The 19,964-nt window shown below is 38.3% G+C and overlaps 2 protein-coding genes across 2 annotated transcripts in view; one reads left to right on the top strand and one right to left on the bottom strand.

Moving 5' to 3' along the window:
* LOC137398190 (uncharacterized) overlaps window positions 1-19,964 on the top strand; it is a 187,580-nt gene that overhangs the window by 111,034 nt on the left and 56,582 nt on the right. The gene's annotated exons all lie outside the window — the stretch shown is intronic.
* LOC137398775 (uncharacterized) lies at window positions 8,114-9,831 on the bottom strand. The gene is made up of 4 exons (XM_068084955.1): window positions 9,545-9,831; window positions 8,944-9,182; window positions 8,576-8,773; window positions 8,114-8,418 (listed from the first exon to the last, which is right to left on the bottom strand). Exons 1-4 carry the CDS (start codon window positions 9,829-9,831, stop codon window positions 8,114-8,116), a joined length of 1,029 nt encoding a protein of 342 aa, XP_067941056.1.

Consider the following 19,964-nt stretch of genomic DNA (forward strand, 5'->3'; position numbering starts at 1 on the left):
AAGGTTAACTCTATTGGTAGACGTAATAGAGTTAACTTTTCCTAGAGAGTGGCAGTTTTCAGCCGCGAATAAATTCATCCACGAATATGCATGAAAAGACAATTTTCGCGAAATATAACTCCGCGAATAAATTCATCCTGTAGGGTAGCCTAGTGTGTTTGCGCCTGAAGATGTGTTTGCATCCCTTATACATGTATATAGGGGATTCATGATTGGGTCAGTCCTGGACAATCGGTCCTAGACAATTGACCTTACGGTGATTGGTCTAACGTTTGGTGATTGGTTTAACATCTAATGATTGGTGATATCGTATAGCTGTAGCTACAGCTATACGATATCGTTGCCATATGTGCTATATGACACATTGCCAATGGCTAATTTGAGCAATCCAGTGTCCGTATTGCTAAACCTACCCTTTGTGAAACCCAATGCTAAACCTCCCTTTCACAAGTTTGTCACCCTATAAAAGGAATCAACCGATACATATTTTTCTGTGATACATATTTTCATTGATAGACTTTACTTGCTACTAGACAGGCAGCGAATGACTACAGGCAGCGAACGACTACAGGCAGCGAACGACTACAGGCAGCGAATGACTACAGGCAGCGAACGACTACAGACAGCGAATGACTACAGGCAGCGAACGACTACAGGCAGCGAACGACTACAGGCAGCGAACGACTACAGGCAGCGAACGACTACAGGCAGCGAACGGCTACAGGCAGCGAACGACTACAGGCAGCGAACGACTACAGGCAGCGAACGACTACAGGCAGCGAACGACTACAGGCAGCGAATGACTACAGGCAGCGAACGACTACAGACGATGACAAACTTTAAGATTCATATAGATACAGCAAGGTGGTTGAGTGGTGCAGATGGTCAGGTGCCTGGCTACTAAGTCGAATATCAGAGTTTGATTAAAGGTGTAAAGTAGCTATGAAGTTAATAAAATTGTTAATAAGTTAATATTTAATAAATTGTTTTAACAGTTTCTTTGCATTGTACAAAACAGTCTGCGGCTATTTCAAGTCTTTCTGGTTTGTGTTGTACAACTTGCGTGTGGATATGTACAATGTATGGATGTACAACTTGCGTTGAACCTTTGCATGGTACATTGCGCTAGTGCGCTAGTTGCTAGTAAATTAGTTGTTGGAAATTCCAGGTGAATGAGCTTAGACTGCAATTCTTACTAATTAGCCACCAAAAATCACTAAAAGGTTGGGGCGGCCCAGCCGCCCCAAGGAATACGGGCCTGTATAGTGTGCAGAGCGGTTGCTGTAGTAGGAAGAGATATACCTGCTGTCTACGGTTATGCGTAGCTGTTGCAGTTACATCTGATCTTTCATAGATCTACCTGTCAATTAGTTTGGTGCTGGTCACCCCATCTGTGTATCCTTTTCAACTTAAAACAGATAAGTTTCACCCTGCAAATGACAAATTTGTTTTGGGGGTTATCAGCTCTTACAATTCAATATTTTTCTCATACAACTAATACATTAGCCCTCTAACTGGCTTTAAAAATTGTTTTAGCAGTCACTGCAACTCTGCGTTGTAAAAAACATGGCTATATTTTTATATGCGCCACCTCAGAATCCTCATCCAGTATCAACATACTGGTATAGAGTTAATAGCGCTCTGGGCTAGATAATGACCAGGAAAACTACAGGAGTAGCAATTTGGCTAGCTGCCATATCTGGAATGTTTTGCTTGGCAGTGAGTTGTTTAAATAAAGTGCCATGTGACCTCTCCTATCTCTGCCAACAAGGAGTATTAGTAATTAGTTTGACAGGTGATACAAGCCGGATATTCGGAGTCTGTAATCATAGAAAGGCATTTCTAAATATGCTTGTTTTTAAACTACATGGCTACGAGCACCATTAAGGAACAAAAACTTTTGCAATAAAGTAACAAGTAAAATCAGATTGTTCAACTTTTTTTCGAGTTCTGCCAATCTGCCTCTTCCACATGCTAACAGTATTTGACAAATTGTGTTCAAATCACAAATCTACAAACACTTGTAGTAAATGGATCAACAAGCTTATAATGATAAAATGTTTAAGAAGTGATGCGGTGAATATTTTCTATAACATTTGCTATCATAAAAACCGTGTTCGTTCGTCTATCCGGAGCCACTATTTGAGGTTTGGAAAAAGATTGCTTTTAACAGGATTTGAACTCACGACTGTCAGCTTGGTAGACTGACAATACAGTAGCCTGCACTAATCTTACTCCTTGCTGTTTATTGGAGTACTTACGCAGTTAGTTATTACACCGGAGGGTCTCTAAGCGTGTGTGTGACTGCCAGGGTGCTAGTGTTATTATAAATACATGATTCCTACTGACCATTTTTATTTTACCATCCTGTGTAGGCATATCCATAATGTATCGTTTATGATTTGTTATCCTTTAATGTTTTAATGTTTAGTGAACCCTGTATTATTACCATGCATTGTCTCTCTCTGTTATAGTAATTAGCTCTGGTCACTATGTTTTTGTCTAATTATGACGACAACTGCCATGTCCCTTCTGTCGTGTCCCTGTCGTGCCCCTGGTCACTCCCTCTCTCTCAGCTCTGATCACTATGTTTTTAGCTAACTGTAAAGAAAACTGCTGTGTCCCTTTTACTGCTCTACAAGAATCAAAACCACCGAGTGCAAGGCAATAAGATAAATATGTATTGATCAAGAACATGTATGAATACTTGTGATTCAATGTGGGCGCATAGCATACGAAGAACAACATGCCAGAGACTGCCAGCGATCCAGCCTCCTTATATACCATCTCGTTTCATACGGGCTCCATCCATCGGTCTCTCAGTCTTCTGTCAGCGTCGGAGACCGTCTCTCGGTCGATCGGGTTCTCATCAAGCCGGTGATCGGCCCAGTCGTGTCGTCAATCTTTGGGTTGTCGAGGCAGCTGGCTCTCTTTAACTTCACCTTAAAAAGCCTATTCGAGTTTAGACATATGGAAACACAAAGAGAAATTTCCAGGTTATAGCTTGTTATATTTTTTCATTTGGACTTTGTAATTATTATTTATAAATATTTTCAATGAGTATTTGATAAACCAGTTGGCAGCAGTTCAGTTATAATTGTCATATAGCTTCATACTGCCTATGTATAAAACAATCTATAACGATGGCATATGTATAGAACAATCTAGAACAATAGCATATGTACAGAACAATCTAGAACAATGGCATATGTATAGAACTAGCTAGAACAATAGCATATGTACAGAACATTCTAGAACAATAGCATATGTACAGAACAATCTAAAACAATGACATATGTACAGAATAATCTGGAACAACAGCATATGTATAGAACAATCTAGAACAATAGCATATGTATAGAATTATCTAGAACAATGACATATGTATCGAACAATCTAGAACGATGGTATATGTACAGAACAATATAAAATGATGGTATACGTACAGAATATGGTATATGTGCAGAGCAATCTAGAACAATGGTATACATACAGAATAATCTAGAACAATAGCATATATACAAAACAATCGAGAACAATGGCATATATACAGAACAATCTAGAACAATGGCATATGTACTGAATAGTCTAGAACAATAGCATATATACAGAACAATCGCGAACAATGGTATATATACATGTGCTGCCTACTAGTTGTCCTACTACTGTTTCCAGTCCAACTAATTGTCAATATGTCACCAATAGGTGTAGCAGGATATTTTAGTACTTTGTATGCTGCAAGGTTTCCTAACATTATAGGATCATGGATTTAACCCTAACCACAACAATGACGCATATGTTAGTTAGAAGTGAAACATTTATTCTAGCCATGTGCCACCGTTACCACTGTTTCCATGGTTACCACTGGTGCTGTAAGCCAATGATGAATTGTCCTCAGTAATACGTTTTTGTTCTTAAGGTTTAACTGTTTTTTGTTTAACACGAAGCTCTTAGCACAACCTCTTGCTAGCAGGGAGGCGAGGCTTCTCTAATTGGAGTCGTTATTCCTTTAAGCATATCACTAATTGGAGCCGTTATTCCTTTAAATATACATTACCTCTAAATGGATTTGCTATTTCTTAGAATATATCTCTAACTGGAGTTGTTATTCTTTCAAATATATCTCTAATTGGAGTCGTTATTCCTTTGATTACATCACAATTATTATAAATTTAGAAAATATAGGCGTATAAAGGGCATTTATACCAAACTATTTCTGATGTTTTTCTTGTAAAAATGTGTGCTGTCACTGTTTTATCTATTGTTGTCTCATTAAAAATAAGCTACTTATAACAAACTTATGCTAGTCCCTCCATATTAGACCATTTTATTACCCTTTACATTGTTGACTATCATTTCAGAGTTTTCAGTGAATACGAAATAAGTTCCAGAGAGAATGATCGAATGCAAGCTCAAGAAACAGTTTTACAAATTCTCTCAAGGTCTGGTTTCATAATCTCGCTGTTGCTGTCCTGTGTCCTTTGATTGTTTGGTAAACTCATCAGTCTGCCTCCTTTGCTGTTGCTGTCCTGTGTCCTTTGATTGTTTGGTCAACTCATCAGTCTACCTCCTTTGCAGATGAATGCTCTGGTCAAAGTAATATTAGAATAGAAAGGAGCGTATTCTCTAAAGTCATCAATCACACGGGCCTTGTATTCAAGAGCCCTGGTAATGACTTCAACAGCATGACAATTTCATGGAACGCTCCATCCCCTAAAGGTAGGCTGGAAAGTGCCCAGGTAGCCTCTTCAGGCAAATAGTCAGGTTGAAGCAAGTACGATGAAATAATATGTGGATTTATGCCATGAATCACGACCCAGTGGTCCAGCGTGTCTGACCTGCAAACAACAGGTTGGGGATCACTACCCATAAAAGGCCCTTGGTGGTGACAGAGATGACATCCCACCTTATAAGACATGCACAATTGGGCCTGTCTTTTGTGGAAAAGTCTATTTTCCAATCTTTTTTATTGCGACAAAATTTTATCAATTGTAGTCTTGAAACAAGATGAGAGAAAAATATGTATACTTTCTAACAAAATAGTGTAAAATTTGACAAGAGTTTTAATAATTTGAATCTGCCAATAAATCTATCAATTTAATCTTTTGTCAGATGACTTGATCCTTCATATGATTGAATCTGAAACACCAACAGAGAACATTATTCAACAATTACTGACCTTTGAGAACAGTTATTTCATGTGATACCCATTTCATATTAGTATCGTGTGGAAGACCATAGGGTCATGTCAGTAATGTGTCAAAGGTCATAAGGTCACATATCATTTTAGTATTGTGTAGAAGGCCGGAAGAGGATATCGCAATTGTCTCGATAGCTAACATTATAAGATAGGATCTCACCCTGCATTATTATTATTATAGCTGTATTTATCCTTTTTCAGACTTGTATGATGCAGAAGGATATATGCTGAAAGTCTATCGTCACTTGGATATTGGCAGGGTAAGTACAGGTGCCAATATCAGTAAAATTATCCCTCATTGATCGTAATTAAAGGCTTGTTTGTAATTTGCTATTGGTCACTTGAAATCAGTTCCTCTGTCAATTGATCACCTCAAATTGGTTCCTCTGTCAATTGATCACTTCAAATTGGTTCCTCTGTCAATTGTTAAGTACGCTGGCGGTTTCTATCCCAAGGTATTAAGGTCCGGCCACACGTAACGAATTATTCGTTCAATCTGACCGAATCCACGAATTTCACAGAATTCACAGATTTATTCTGCCGAATATCATAGATTCGTCTGAGCTGTGCATGCACACCGAATTCGTTAACGAAACGCTTTTAATTGGCTAACTAATTTTTTCAGCGAGCACGATTCTAGCAGCTTTGACAATTGATATAGTCCAAGACACGTACGACGGCACACAATCAAAGTATCGGCGCGATATGACCTGATACATACGATGCAACTGCCTAGATGCGCTATTGGTGGTTCTCTCTCGTTGGCTCACCATGGCGTGGCAGGAACTTCTCATTAACGAAGTACAAATTAGAAGGGTACTATGGGACAAAAGCATGGGAAATTTTAAAGATGAAAAAACGGTGAAGTTTAACAATTGGCTAGACGTAGCCAAAGTGATGTCTGAGAAAACTGGCCGGACATGGGATGGTATGTGTAAATAAACTTGTTTCACTTGTTGTTCGCTGCTGTTTGATTTTACGGCTTTTTGTTATACTGCTGAGATATAGCAAGCTTATCTTTTGTAGGTAATTGCATTTCCAATGCCAAATTTACCTTTAAAAAGTTGTCAACATGCGAAATTGCGGAAATAAATTCTTTATGAATGTGACAAAAAATTGCTGAATTAAATATGGCAATATTCATCCACCACGCTACCAAAGCGCTACCATCTGTAAATAACAAGGATCATACCACTCTTTTACTAGGACGTGTAATAGTTTATTGTATTTCTATGTTTTTTAGCTGAGACGTGCAGAAAAAAATGGTCGAATCTTAGAGACACCTTCAACATACACATGAAAGATTATCGGAAGAGGACCGCCAGTGGTTCCAGAGCTACACCAGAACCATCTTGGATATGGTGGAAATGTATGAATTTTTACAAAGATGGTGTCAGCACATTTGTGTGAGTACAGTTCAAATATATAATAATTTACATTACTAATGAATTAGTACCATCCATTAATTTTTAGATATATCTAAAGCCTTAATAAAAGCATAACCTAGTTCAGTTCATATTCATTGAAGAAATGATAATAAAATAATTTTCAACATGCATTTATGACAGTCCATGTTTCACATTATTTCTGTTATTACAGATCTTCTTCTAACATGCCAGCAACTTCAACGGAGGCAACTGCTACAATTACGTTGTCTGATTCAGTACCTCTTGATGAGCCGGACAGCTTGCTTGATGCGCCTGTGGTAACTGATGATGATGCTTCATTGTCAGTTACCAAAGGCGCATCAACCAAGCTGTCTGGCTTATCAAGGGCTACTGAATCTGACAAGTACATTGTCAGATCCAATGTGACTGATGATGCATCATCGTCAGTTACCGAAGTGCCATGTCCTACAGAGCCACCATTGAATATTTCTAAAGGTATGCAACCTACCAAACTGAAATGACGGAGTTCTAAATGTAAACTGAGAAGGTTATTATTGTTGAGCTGCTGTTTTTGGTGCCTAATAATCAATGTTTATTTTACATTTGTAATGCTATATTTTTCAGCTAAGAAAAAAAGAAAACTGACAGAAGATATCGATGCGGCCATCAAGACTGTAGATGATAAATTAAATAGACAGGAGAATCACGATGAACATTTTTATTATGCAATGTCTGTAGCCGCTAGGATGAGGCAACTGACGCCATATCAGCAGGCTAGAGCTCGACAAATCATTGAGGAGGACCTTATCAAAGTTCAATTTAATTATTCAGTTCCACCTCTGCTCAATCACCTCGGATCTCCATCATGCACTCCTTTGCCGACATTATCTTCGTCGCCATTAGCTTCGCCACCTCTCACCAATTCTCGTGTGTTCACCTCACTGCATCAGAGCCAGGGACCCACCTCGACTCCTGACTCTGATGTACAGACATACACAGAATTGCTCTCATCTCCAAACCCCAAGTAACAACTTTTATTTTGAATATTGTTTTGGCAACATTATATTTAGATTGTTTATATATTTGGACGTGATCAATAATAATGATGGGAGAATTAGTTATTTGATGCCAACTACAAATTTGCTCTCATTATAAAATTTTTGGAATTAATTAATGTAGTATTCTCTTGGCTTTCAGATAATATAAAATTTACGGCTTTCAAAATAGTAGTGGAACCACTAGTTTGAAAGCAGTAAATTTTATAGTATCTGAAAGCCAAGAAAATATTGCATCGATTAATTCAAAGAATTTTATATAATGGGAGCAAATGTGCATGTGTAGTTAGCATCAAATAACTCTACATCCCCCATTATTATTGATGAACACGCCCATTTATAAAGTATTACACATAGTACATAATGTTGAATATTATAACTAAATTAAATTTGATGTCTAATATAATTTAAAAATACAGTCGTATTCATATGAATATTTTACCTTCTATTAATAGCGTCTAGCTGCCATTCTACCCTTCCGGTACCATTGAAATATTGCACCAAAAATCCCTAATTGCCATTGCATCAGAATTGATGCTTCGGCTACTCCTGGAACGAGTGGCAACATGGTCTTGGACGTTTGTTCGCCAGAATCCATCGCAGATTTCACCATCTTCACCTGGTACGTCCGCAAAACCTGGAGGCACATAGTTTGCATCCTCCATTGTTCGGAGGTAATTGTGAAGGACGCAAACGGCTTGCACAATCTGGACGGCTTTGGCTTGAGATGCTGCAATCATTCGGAAGAGTATCCTCCATCGCTGTGATAGTATACCTAACAACATGCCAATGCAACAATTAGTTTTGTGTATCACAATCGGTTGGGTTTGTCGCCAATCAGAGCCAATGGATTTCTTGCAGCTCAAAACTAGTGACTGCATTGTACAACTGAGAAACTGGTGAATTTTATACTTCCGATGAAAATGACTCACCAAATGCATTTTCAATAACTCTTCGAGCTCGTGACAGCCTATAATTGAAAACTCTTTTCTCTTGGGTGTCCAATGAACGTCCAGGAAATGGTCGCATGAGGTATGGTCTCAAGGGAAAAGCTTCATCAGCCACTAACACATATGGCATGTCTGCACCATAGCCACCGATTGGTTCTGGAGCTGGTATATTTATGTTACCTGAATATAGAAGTTGGGAATCACAGTACTAGTTTGCAAGCATGTACTATTCTCCTTTACATGCAGTTTAGATATAATATAATTGTATAAATATAGTCATATGAAATTAGATTAACGTAACGCTGTACACTTGATAACTACTTTTTATAACTAATAATTTTTTTTCTTACCACTTTCCAAACCTCGCGCGAAAGCCATTGAGTCCCACACTCCTCCATCGCTTCGACTCCCAGGCTGCCCTATGTCAACAATGACAAACTTATAATCGGCATCACATATCGCCATCAAAATAATGCTCTCCCTTTGTTTATAATTGAAGAATGTAGAGCCTGCATTTTTTGGTTTTTGAAGCGTTATATGTTTGCCATCCAGACTTCCTATACAGTGTGGAAAGTTCCACTTGTCAAATCTGGAAAAGAAATTACAAATTATTCGCGGCTATTTGTACATATGTCTACTTCACTTGCGATGCTAAATATGCTTTAGAAAATTAATGTACTAAAAAATTCTCAAACTATTTCTATTCGAGATGGATTGCAAAACTAACAAATTGTGAGTGAGTAAAGCGATTCATCCAATGTAAACTTTATTTTTGAAAAAAGAAGACATAAGTATTACTTGAACTTTTGGTTAGTATAACCCACCATTTATAAAATATATTACATGAAATTACAACAGTACAATACTAAAGATGTACATGTATATTCCACTTCGTAAAAAAGTAAAATAGTTATGAACAGATTTTTTTCTGATAGTAGTATAGAAACATACCCATGAGCGATCATTTTCCATTCTTCTACACTCGACGGAGCTTTCAGGTATATAGGCCTCAGAACATTCCAGAGTGCCTTTACAGTGTCGTATATAATTTGTGATGTAGTCAATCTACCCAATCTGTAGTGGGCAGCTATAGATGTATGACTGGCACCTTCCGCAAGATGGTGTAGAGTCACAGCCAGCTTTAACTCTGGCTCAATAGCTAGCCTCATAACTGTGTCCGCTTTTGATATTTGAGGCTTTATCAACGATAGTAAATGGTCAAAATTAGCGGGTGTCATTCTGAAGTATTTTTTAAATCTCGCCTTGTCATTTCTTAACTCTTGTATCAAGTGCTGAAATATCCCATGACAATGTCTTTTTTTATTTATCGGGTGTATCCAGTATTTTCTTTTAGATGTTTTAGACGCTATAAGCTGTTTCTTTTTCAATAATAACAATTTCTTTTTATGCAGCAAAAGCTCTGTCGCAGAAACGGGAGTATCCATCTCTAGCGCATCTAGGCAGTTGCATCGTATGTATCAGGTCATATCGCGCCGATACTTTGATTGTGTGCCGTCGTACGTGTCTTGGACTATATCAATTGTCAAAGCTGCTAGAATCGTGCTCGCTGAAAAAATTAGTTAGCCAATTGAAAGCGTTTCGTTAACGAATTCGGTGTGCATGCACAGCTCAGACGAATCTATGATATTCGGCAGAATAAATCTGTGAATTCTGTGAAATTCGTGGATTCGGTCAGATTGAACGAATAATTTGTTACGTGTGGCCGGACCTTTAGCCTGCAAAGGTATTTATAAATCATTCAGATCATGCCATGCAATACCACCTTTATTTTGTCCATTCAGCTATTAGAGTTGACACTTTACTAAATAAAGTTAATTTTGATTAGCTAGGTCTCCATTTTGTAATAATTGTTACTGTAGTCAAATATAATACAGCATACTCATGACTAATAAAGTGCACTGCCATTTTTGTACGATGATAACAGCCTATTTACATATGGATGGAAATATTCTCACTTTTAGCTCTTACGGAGGTCACTAGTATAAATTACAATATTTTTGTTGATACCAGTTACTGGCACTCTGTTAATATCTGGAGTTGCTGACTTTGTCTATTTTTAGCTCTGCTGCTCATTTCACGATTGTTTTGACGGAGGAAGTTTAAGTTCTGGTATGTCCGGTGTTTCTGGTATGTCCGGTGTTTCTGGTATGTCCGGTGTTTCTGATATGTCCGGTGTTTCTGGTATGTCCGGTGTTTCTGGTATGATCAGTGTTTCTGATATGGTTAGTGTTTCTGATATGGTTAGTGTTTCTGATATTATCAGTGTTTCTGGTATGTCCGGTGTTTCTGGTATGTCCGGTGTTTCCGGTATGATCAGTGTTTCTGATATGGTTAGTGTTTCTGGTATTGCTGGTTTTGTTTAGTATGGTTGGTGTTTCTATTGTGATTAGGGTTTCTGGTGTGATTGGTGTTTCTGGTATGATCTCTGTTATTAGTACGGTCTGTGTTTTTGCTATGGTTGGTGATGTTTTGGCTCCAGTGCCATAAAAGTGCCCAATTTATTTTTTTAATTTGGTTGAAGTTTTGATACATTGTTTTCAAGAGTCAAGCTCTCACTGTAGATTCTGCAGTAATAGACATTATGGAAGCGGCTATTGAATCTACTTTACTACAATGGACCCCTGGGGTCCACTGCAGAAAGGTAACAGCGTACCTGTCTTGCAGTTTTTTCGCCTTGCGATGTGGAACACATAAGGTCCTGAAAATGCCGTAACAAGAGGTTTAAACCATAACTGCCACGGACAACTTTTATCGTATTTACTAGGTAAATAAGACATGCTGATTCCGATTTTGTAATCAAAATAAAGATTAGGCCACTAACTTTCAGAGTAATAAAGGATGTTTTATAGCGTTTTAATATCGGTCTCGAAAACAACACGATCGGCATAACAAGCTCCGCCCATAAATACTTGACGTAACCTAGCTTTTTAGGAACAGAAGTTACGTAGAGATGTTTAGACCGATTTAGAATAATAGAGATGGGTGTTTTAAAATCTATTAATATCTAAATCCAGCTTTAAAAATAATATCAGTCTTTTCTGAAAGGTAGATAAGCTATTTAGCATTGCATATTTAAAAAGCGCGATAACAACGCTAGCTCGTAATAAAACCGCGCTTTTTGAGCTCATTTTTCTTGGCGTCCAGCCCATTTAAACGTCATGTAACAAGCTGCGAGCAATTTTAAATAGTTTATATCCCTTTCATAAAAAACTGAAATTATTTTACAGGCTGGATTTAGATAATAATGGGTTTTAAGACACCCATCTCTATTATTCTGAATCGGACTAAACTTTCCTAACTTCCGTTTCTGAAAAAGCTAGGTTTCGTCACATATTTATGGGCGGAGCTTGTAATGCCGATTGTGTTGTTTTTGAAACGGATATTGAAACGCTTTAAAAAAGCCTAAATGACTTTGAAGGTTAGTGGACTAATCTTTATTTTGAGTACAAAATCGGAATCAGCGTGTTTGATTTACCTAGAAAATACAATAAAAGTTGTTCGTGACAGTTATGGTTTAATGTCGTAACAGTGAATATTACAGCATTAAACCTCTCGTTACGGCACTTTCCTCGCCACACAACATAACAAAAATGTCTCACAATGCACCGTGTATGTTGGAGTCGTGAAGATGCCGCTATGCTAGTTGCTGTAATCCTTCAAAACAACACCTGAAAGAGATGCGATGCTCTCTCTCTCTCATTTCAGTATTATTCGTGTTTCATAAAGGCTTGATTGTGCGTGATTGAAATGACATCAAATTTATTGTACATTATTGTGTTTAGTATAATATTTATTACAGACTTCAAGTTACCAAGGTTAATATAATATTTTGTTGCTAATTTTTAACATGTACATTTTATATACAGTAAATGTATATAGAATTTGATGCTTTTTTATCGGATGGGGTGTTCGCATAAGATTATTACAATGGTTGTCTATAGCCTTTTATATGACACTAGCTGCATTACCCGCCTACAGGAACAGATTCACACCTACAGGAACAGATTCACGTGCAGCATAAGGTTTATTGAGAGTGGTCTTTCATACTGTATAACAACTCGAAATATGCAGTCTACTGAAATTGTTGCCCTGAATATGCATGCACATATTATACATGTCAATAATTTTTGGGAGAACAATGGAAGTCTGCAATGTGTTTTACAGCTAGATGCATGTAAAATCTAGTAGATATTCTAGATTCATGTGTCTAGATTCAAGCATCCGTTCATACCTGTCTATATTTGCAGTTGATGATTGCGCACTTCTGCCGCCGAGCACCCGCCTTGGCTGACCAGTCTTTACCTCGCAGTTGACCATCATGCTCTTACACTCACCTCGCAATCAATCACACTGCACTCGCAATCAATCGGCCCGCCCCGCCATCGATCCCCTTGCAGTCGCCATGCAATCAATTGCCTCGCACAAGCCTTGCAATCAATAGCCTCGCATGCGCAACCAATCGCCTCGCAACCAATTGCCTCGCACTCGCAATCAATCACCTCACAATCAATCGCCCAGCACTCAATCGCTTCTTAATCAACCGTCTCGCACTAGCCAACTCATTCATCTGAAAAGCCGCGCCTGAATACTCTCGCTGCACTCGGGGCGAAAAAGGTCTTCCATGCATCTCCGAGTGACGCCACGGCCCCAAACCGCTAGCTGCATTACCAGTCCGTGGGAACAGATTCATTTACAGCAAGAGGTTTATTGAGAGTTGTCTTTCATACTGTAAAGCAACTCCAAGTATGGAGTTTACTAAAAAAATTTGCCCTGATCACACTATGCATACACATATTCAGTCATATATGCCAATAATTTTGGAAGAATAGAAATCTGCAATACGTTTTACAGCTAGTCTACAGTGCATCAGTCTCAAACCACTCAAATCGCAGTTGCCCTATTTGTGTACAGAGAACTGATAATGAAATTGAAATTGCTAGACAAACTGAAGTTCTTCAAACGGGCAGTATTGAAGAGTTTTGCATCTTTTAAAAAAATATACAAAATATTTTGCTATCGCCAGCATTCATCGAATGGAGACTTCTACATGCTTAAAACACTAATTGTAGCTCACCAGTTTTTCGTCTATAGCCTGTGTTTTGACATGGTACAGTCAAACATGGATAACTCGAACTTCACGGGACCGAGCAAAAGTGTTCGAATTATCAGAGCGTTCAAGTTATCAGAGCACTGTCACAAGTCCATGTATTTACTTATTTATTAGTAGATACATGTACATATGCAAACTATAATATAAATCAAAAGCACAAATGGCTTGTTTCAAATTAAATGCTTCTAATGTAAAGTTTAAAACGTTTTTATCAAAAAGTATAGAGATTTTTCTATCACTTGAGATTGGTTTGTTGTTTGAGGTGATGTTATTGCCAGGACGTTTTTTTAGATTGACATTGGCAAAACTTGATCGTTGTTGAAATGCTCAAAAGAAAAGACATCTTTTTCTTTTGAGCGTTTTACCCACGATCAATTTTGCCGACTTTCCTTGAAGTTTATGCAACTTCAACAAAAAGTTACCAAAGAAAAATCCCTTACTTTACCTGGGATTCGTTAAGAGCAACACTCCGAGGCAGTTCAATTAAAAGTTTTACGAGGTTTAACGGTACATTGTATATCACTCACGCTTTTTGAATGGATACTTATTGAATGTACACACGTATTTTGTGTTTAGGTCAAACGATGAATAGTTTTTTTAGCTAAGACAACGTATACGTTTAATAAAAAACAATTTTAAGACGTTTTAAACATTCAACATTCCGACGTTGATTCAACACGGAATCAACGTCGGAAAACTATTCGTCACGGGCTAGCCGGGTCACGCACTCAAGGACTTTCGCCACGCACATACAAAACAACATGCTGTTTTTGTTTTGTATGTGCATGGCGAAAATCCTTGCGCGCGTGACCCAGCAAGCCCGTGCTATTAATCGTATAGCAGGATAAATAAAATTTGACCAAACCTTTAGAAAAGTCATTGACAAAATTATTTTGCCGATGGTGGTAATAACAACGCTTATGAATTACGAAAATATGAGGTTTACCTCTATGGCTTTGAATAAAGTGATTTTGTAAAGCGATAACAACCGTTTCGGTAGCCGTTGGGCAAAAAAACAGTTCGAATTAACAGTGTTGAGTTCGAGTTATCTATAGCAATTTATCATTACGTGGGAACGGACCAAAGAAACTGTTCGAATTAACCATGTTTTCGAACTATCCGTGGCCGAGTTATCCATGTTTGACTGTATATACAGACAGTAATGAGGTTGTGTCGATAAAATTTATATGTATAACAGCGCAGACAGTATGTCAGGGCAGATACAGCATTAGCACCTTACAATAATAAAACATAACGCCAACATGATAGCCTTTTTATGAGATACAATAAAACAAACGAATGCATGAAAATATATATATACTGAACAACATTTTTTTGTTTTTCTGTCGGGTGTATGAACAAACAGTTTTCGGCTTGTGCCTACTTTTGAGAAGGCGACGTACAGCTGGTCATGACTAAAGCAGGGTGACAGTAAGTCGATACCAGCTGCTCTCTTTCTTCTCACCATCGCCTATCGCAACCCTCGGAGTACTCGTGCAAGTTCTGTAGTAGTAAGTTACAGTAGGCCTACTCGTAGCTGGAAAAAAATTAGTAACTCAGCTGCTGAAGGAAATTAACTTGTCCAACTATCACAAATGGTGGCAAATCCAACGTTATTAAGTAGTTGAGGTGTGGCAATTTATAGACAATACAACATGCATTGTATAAGAAGCACTTACCTTCTTGATGTGAAAATTTAGTAGGTGAGAACTGCGTTTTTCCAACGTTTACGTGACCTTCGCAGTACACGTTGGCAGTAAATATTAATTGCATGTAAATCACTAATAATTTATTTTATTTAATGAGTAGTACATTTGTATAGCTGTATAGACACTTTTGTAGGCTGCAGAACTCAGGACGGTGTTTTTTAACACGACAGCAACTTTCCTGTTTAAAAAGCGTGCTAACCAGAGATTTCGGTTAATGAGGTGAAAGAAAAACAACAGAATCGCCGCACCTTTATATAAGCCGCCGTGCTCAAATCGTCAGACAAAAGTAGCGGTTAATAGTCCGAAATTACGATATTTACTACTCATATTAATTCAGTTGGCTTCGTACGACTGAATGGCAAAAGAAAGACCGCTCTATAATTTATTTACTGTCACTACTCGTCTTAATTCAATTCACTTAGTATGACCGAAATTCGTACGACGATAAAAGGAAAGACCGCTCTATAAGGCAGACAGACAGACAACGATTGCCGTTTATATAGTAGATTATTGCGGAAGAGTGTTTTTCCAGTGGTTGCAAGAAACAAATGTTCACATGACCTTCCCGGTACACGTTGGCAGTAAATATTAGTTAGATGTTATTTGCTAAACATTAATTTATTTAGAGAGTAGTAAATTTTATTTAATTCACTACTGATATTTACTACTAATTTAATTTTACTACTTACTCATATTGATTAAGTTTGCTTCGTACGATCGAATCGAAAAAGAAAAGACCGCCATATAATCTATTTATACAGCTCCCATTTGGGAGTTATCGGTAACTAGATATATCAAGAAGACAACTCATATTATTAGCATATCAGTATTTATCGTCCATCCCTACGATGAATAGTAGGTTACGTATTATAATAGAGGTGTGTACTAACCAGATACTCCCGTTAATACGCCCTGGCAATGAAAGAAAAAACCACCGAATAGCCGCGCCCTTATGTAAGCCGCATGGCTCACAAATCATCAGAAAAAAGAAGCGGCTAATAGTCCGAAAAGTACGGGATTCTATAAAGCGGATAGACAGATAGACGATTGCCGTTTATATAGTAGACTAGCTGCATTACCCGTGTTCGGGAACAGATTTTCGTAAAGCAATAGTTTTATTGAGAGTTGTCTTTCATACTGTAAAACAACTCCAAATATGCAATCTACTGAAATTTTAGTGCTGATCTGACTGCATACACATATGCAGTTGTACATGTCAATAATGTTGGAAAGACCAATGGAAATATGCAATGGGTTTTACAGCTAGTCTACGATGCATCAGTCTCGAACCAATCAAATCGGAATTGTCCTAATTTTGTACACAGAACTGATTATGAAATTGACAAGCTAGGCAAACTGAAGTTCTTCAAACTGGCAGTATTGAAAAGTTTTACATATTTTCAGAAATTCTAGAAAATGTTTTGCTATTACACTGCTTAGCTATCACCAGCATTTATTGAATAGAGACTTCTACATGCTTGAAACACTAATCATGAATCACCAGTTCTTCATCTATAGCCTGTGTAGGAGTGACTCTGCAGCAGTAATGTGGTCGTGTTAATAAAATTTATTATCAATAAAATCTACTATATAAATTACATATATGGCCTCTCGCCTTTCCAACGTAAGGCATTACATCTGGAGCATTTTTGGACATTTGTCCCATAGAAAAATTCGGCCCTATACTGTGTTGCAGGACTGTAGTCAAGTGCGAAGTTTTCTGTCGATACGCAGCGCCTGCATGGTAGCAGCTGCTGTAGTTAGTGCATCTTGCTGTTGTCGCCGGTTCATCTGCTCAGAAAATGCAGCTCGCCGAGCAGCTGTTGTAGCTAGTGCATCATGTTCTTGTCGCCGCTGCATCTGCTCGGAGGCTTCTGCATGTCTGGCCGAAGTAGCGGCTGCTCTGAGCCGTTTGAGTCGCTGCTGGGTCGGTTCAGTAGTCTCTGCACTTCTAGCAGCTGCAGCATCTATTCTGGCCTGCTATCGATGTACCTGTGTTTGTTCAGCGGTTTCTGCTCTTCTAGCAGCTGCTATTCTGTTTCGTTGTAGGCGTAGCTGTGTTTGCTCTGCAGTTTCTGCACTTCTAGCAGATGCAGTAGCAGTTCCGTTTTGTTGTGGGCGTAGCTGTGTTTGCTCTGCAGTTTTTGCTCATCTACCCGCTGCTTTGCGAATTCGGTCTCTTTCTCTACGGGAATCAATCTGTTCTTGCGTTTGGGCAGTAGGTTTTTTGGAAGGCATTGCACTGCTTCAAGCATTTTTAAAATTGAATGAGATTGGCTGCTTTTTTGTAATATACACTGCTCGCTTTCTTCTCACCGTCGCCTATCGCAACGCTCGGAGTGCCCGTGCAAGTTCTGTAGTAGCTGTAGTTCTGTAGTACTCATAGCTGGAAAATAAGTAAAAGTAACTCAGCTGCGGAAGGAAATGAACATGTTAACTATCACAAACAGTGGCATATCCAACGTTTTTAACCCTTTCACCGAAGTAGACTCATTTATGCGTTTTCTATGGTCGAACGCCGTAGACGCATATTTGCGACTTCCCCAGCAATTGAATTTTATTATTCGTTGATAACATAACCAACGATCTTTTATAGCAGTTACAGTGTCGTCCAAAGATTACTCTATAAAATTAGCCTAAAATTTAATTTTAAATCTTCGTTTGAGAATTTCCAACCTAAAAACGAAGATTTTTTGTGCGAGTTCATTAAATGCGTCCGAGTTAAAAAACAAATAACTACTTGTGTTGATGAAATTATAGACGACTCAGATTTTTGTGATTACACAGATAATTAAAACGCACAAAGTATAAACACAACAAATTTTTTGTTTAGCAGTGCTTGTTAACATGTTGGCAAAATGAAATATATAACCAAAACAAATGTTCTAGATCGAGTTTGAAATTGAAATAATATTGTATACATATTAAGCAATATCGGCAAAATGGCTGGCAGTAGGCCGATAGCTAAATTTGTACACGGACGCAAGTGAAAGGGTTAAGTAGTGGAAGTGTGGCAATTCATAGAAAATACAACATTGATTAAGAAATACTTACCTTTTTTATGTAGAAATTTAGTAGGAGAGATCTGCGTTTTCCAGTGTCCGCAAGAAACCAACGTTCGCGTGACCTTCTCGGTACACGTTGGTAGTAAAAATTAATCGCATGTAAATTACTATTCATTAATTTAATTAATTTAATGATTAGTACATTTTTATAGCTGTATAGGCCGCCGAACTCAGGACGGTGCTTTTTAACACGACAGCAAACTTGCTGTTTCAAACGCGCCAGTGTCGTTGGGTGCCGTAAAGAGGCGCGCGCTAACCGGAGATGACGTGTTTTTGCGTAAAACCGATGAATAGGCTATGTATAGAGGAGTGTACTAACCGGAGATTCCCGTTAACGCGCCCTAGATACCTAGTAGCGGCTAATAGTCCGAAAAGTGTGGTACTCTATAAGGCGGACAGATAGAGAGACAGACAGATAGACAACAATTGCCGTTTATATAGTAGATTTTTGCCTTATGATCCCAACACCATAATGACTTACATGTAATATCTTATGGTGAGGCCCTCTGTATTTTTGTTTTGATCAGATTGACCGTCAGACAACGAGCTGCATCGTCAGCCAACTTATTTTACAGAGCCTTGAGTTGTGTCGAGTGCTCAACGTGACCAGTAATAGGAGCAGCGTCAGTGTCTCGGATGCTGCTGTTACTTTCAACTATACTATCAAAGAAATCGCATCTGGTGACGATCTCTATAGCTACGAGATCTACACACTTCCCTTGACCTCTCCAGAACCTTCTAGGTTTTCTAGTGACTACATTCAGTCATCGTCAAATGTAACCGGTAAATATTGCTCAGTGTCTGCAGATGATTTGCAGAATCATCTGGGATATAGTGGGAACCAGTCTTTACTCTGTTGGTAACCAGCAGATAAATCCAATAAGACATGTTTATTAGGTATAAAATATGCTTTGTTTTCAGGCAATTGCACGATTATCGTAGCCTCAGAACATTAAACTGTTAAAACGATCTTGCGGCCATGACTTGTGCTGATGCATTGAATGAATTTATCCTTTGTTGAGAGGTTTACCCAACTCCAGTACCATAGCATAGTCTAATCAAGGCAAAATGTGCCCTAAACCTCCTCAGATTTTGAGGGGGACTCAAATTGAGTTTGAAGGTTTCATGTATCTACAGGTTTCGAGATCTACACACTTCCCTTGACCTCTCCAGAACCTTCTAGGTTTTCTAGTGACTACATTCAGTCATTGTCAACCGTAACAGGTAAATATAGCTCAGTGTCCGCAGATGATTTGCAGGTCTGGTGTGTGAAAGCTGAATTTTATTTGGTTTAACTGCTGTTGAATGCATATTGAGAAGAGGTTTTATGCTGAGTTCCATGTTTGCATATTCCAAATCAATTTGACCTACACCCTATTCACCTATTCCCCTTTGAGAGAGGGATATCTTCGCCTCTCACTTTACCTGCTTAAACCGTGTAAAAACAACCTTTGACTACTGCTCAG

The sequence above is a fragment of the Watersipora subatra genome, chromosome 6 (genome assembly GCF_963576615.1).
Source record: "Watersipora subatra chromosome 6, tzWatSuba1.1, whole genome shotgun sequence".
Taxonomy (NCBI): Eukaryota; Metazoa; Bryozoa; class Gymnolaemata; order Cheilostomatida; family Watersiporidae; genus Watersipora; species Watersipora subatra.

Excerpts from the sequence above, each read along its gene's own strand:
- LOC137398775 (XM_068084955.1), bottom strand. The coding sequence starts at position 9,831 with ATGACACCCGCTAATTTTGACCATTTACTATCGTTGATAAAGCCTCAA. Across the intron at positions 9,183-9,544 it reads TGGAAAATGATCGCTCATGG|ATTTGACAAGTGGAACTTTC; the intron begins GTATGTTTCTAT and ends TTTCTTTTCCAG. Across the intron at positions 8,419-8,575 it reads AGTTATTGAAAATGCATTTG|GTATACTATCACAGCGATGG; the intron begins GTGAGTCATTTT and ends GCATGTTGTTAG.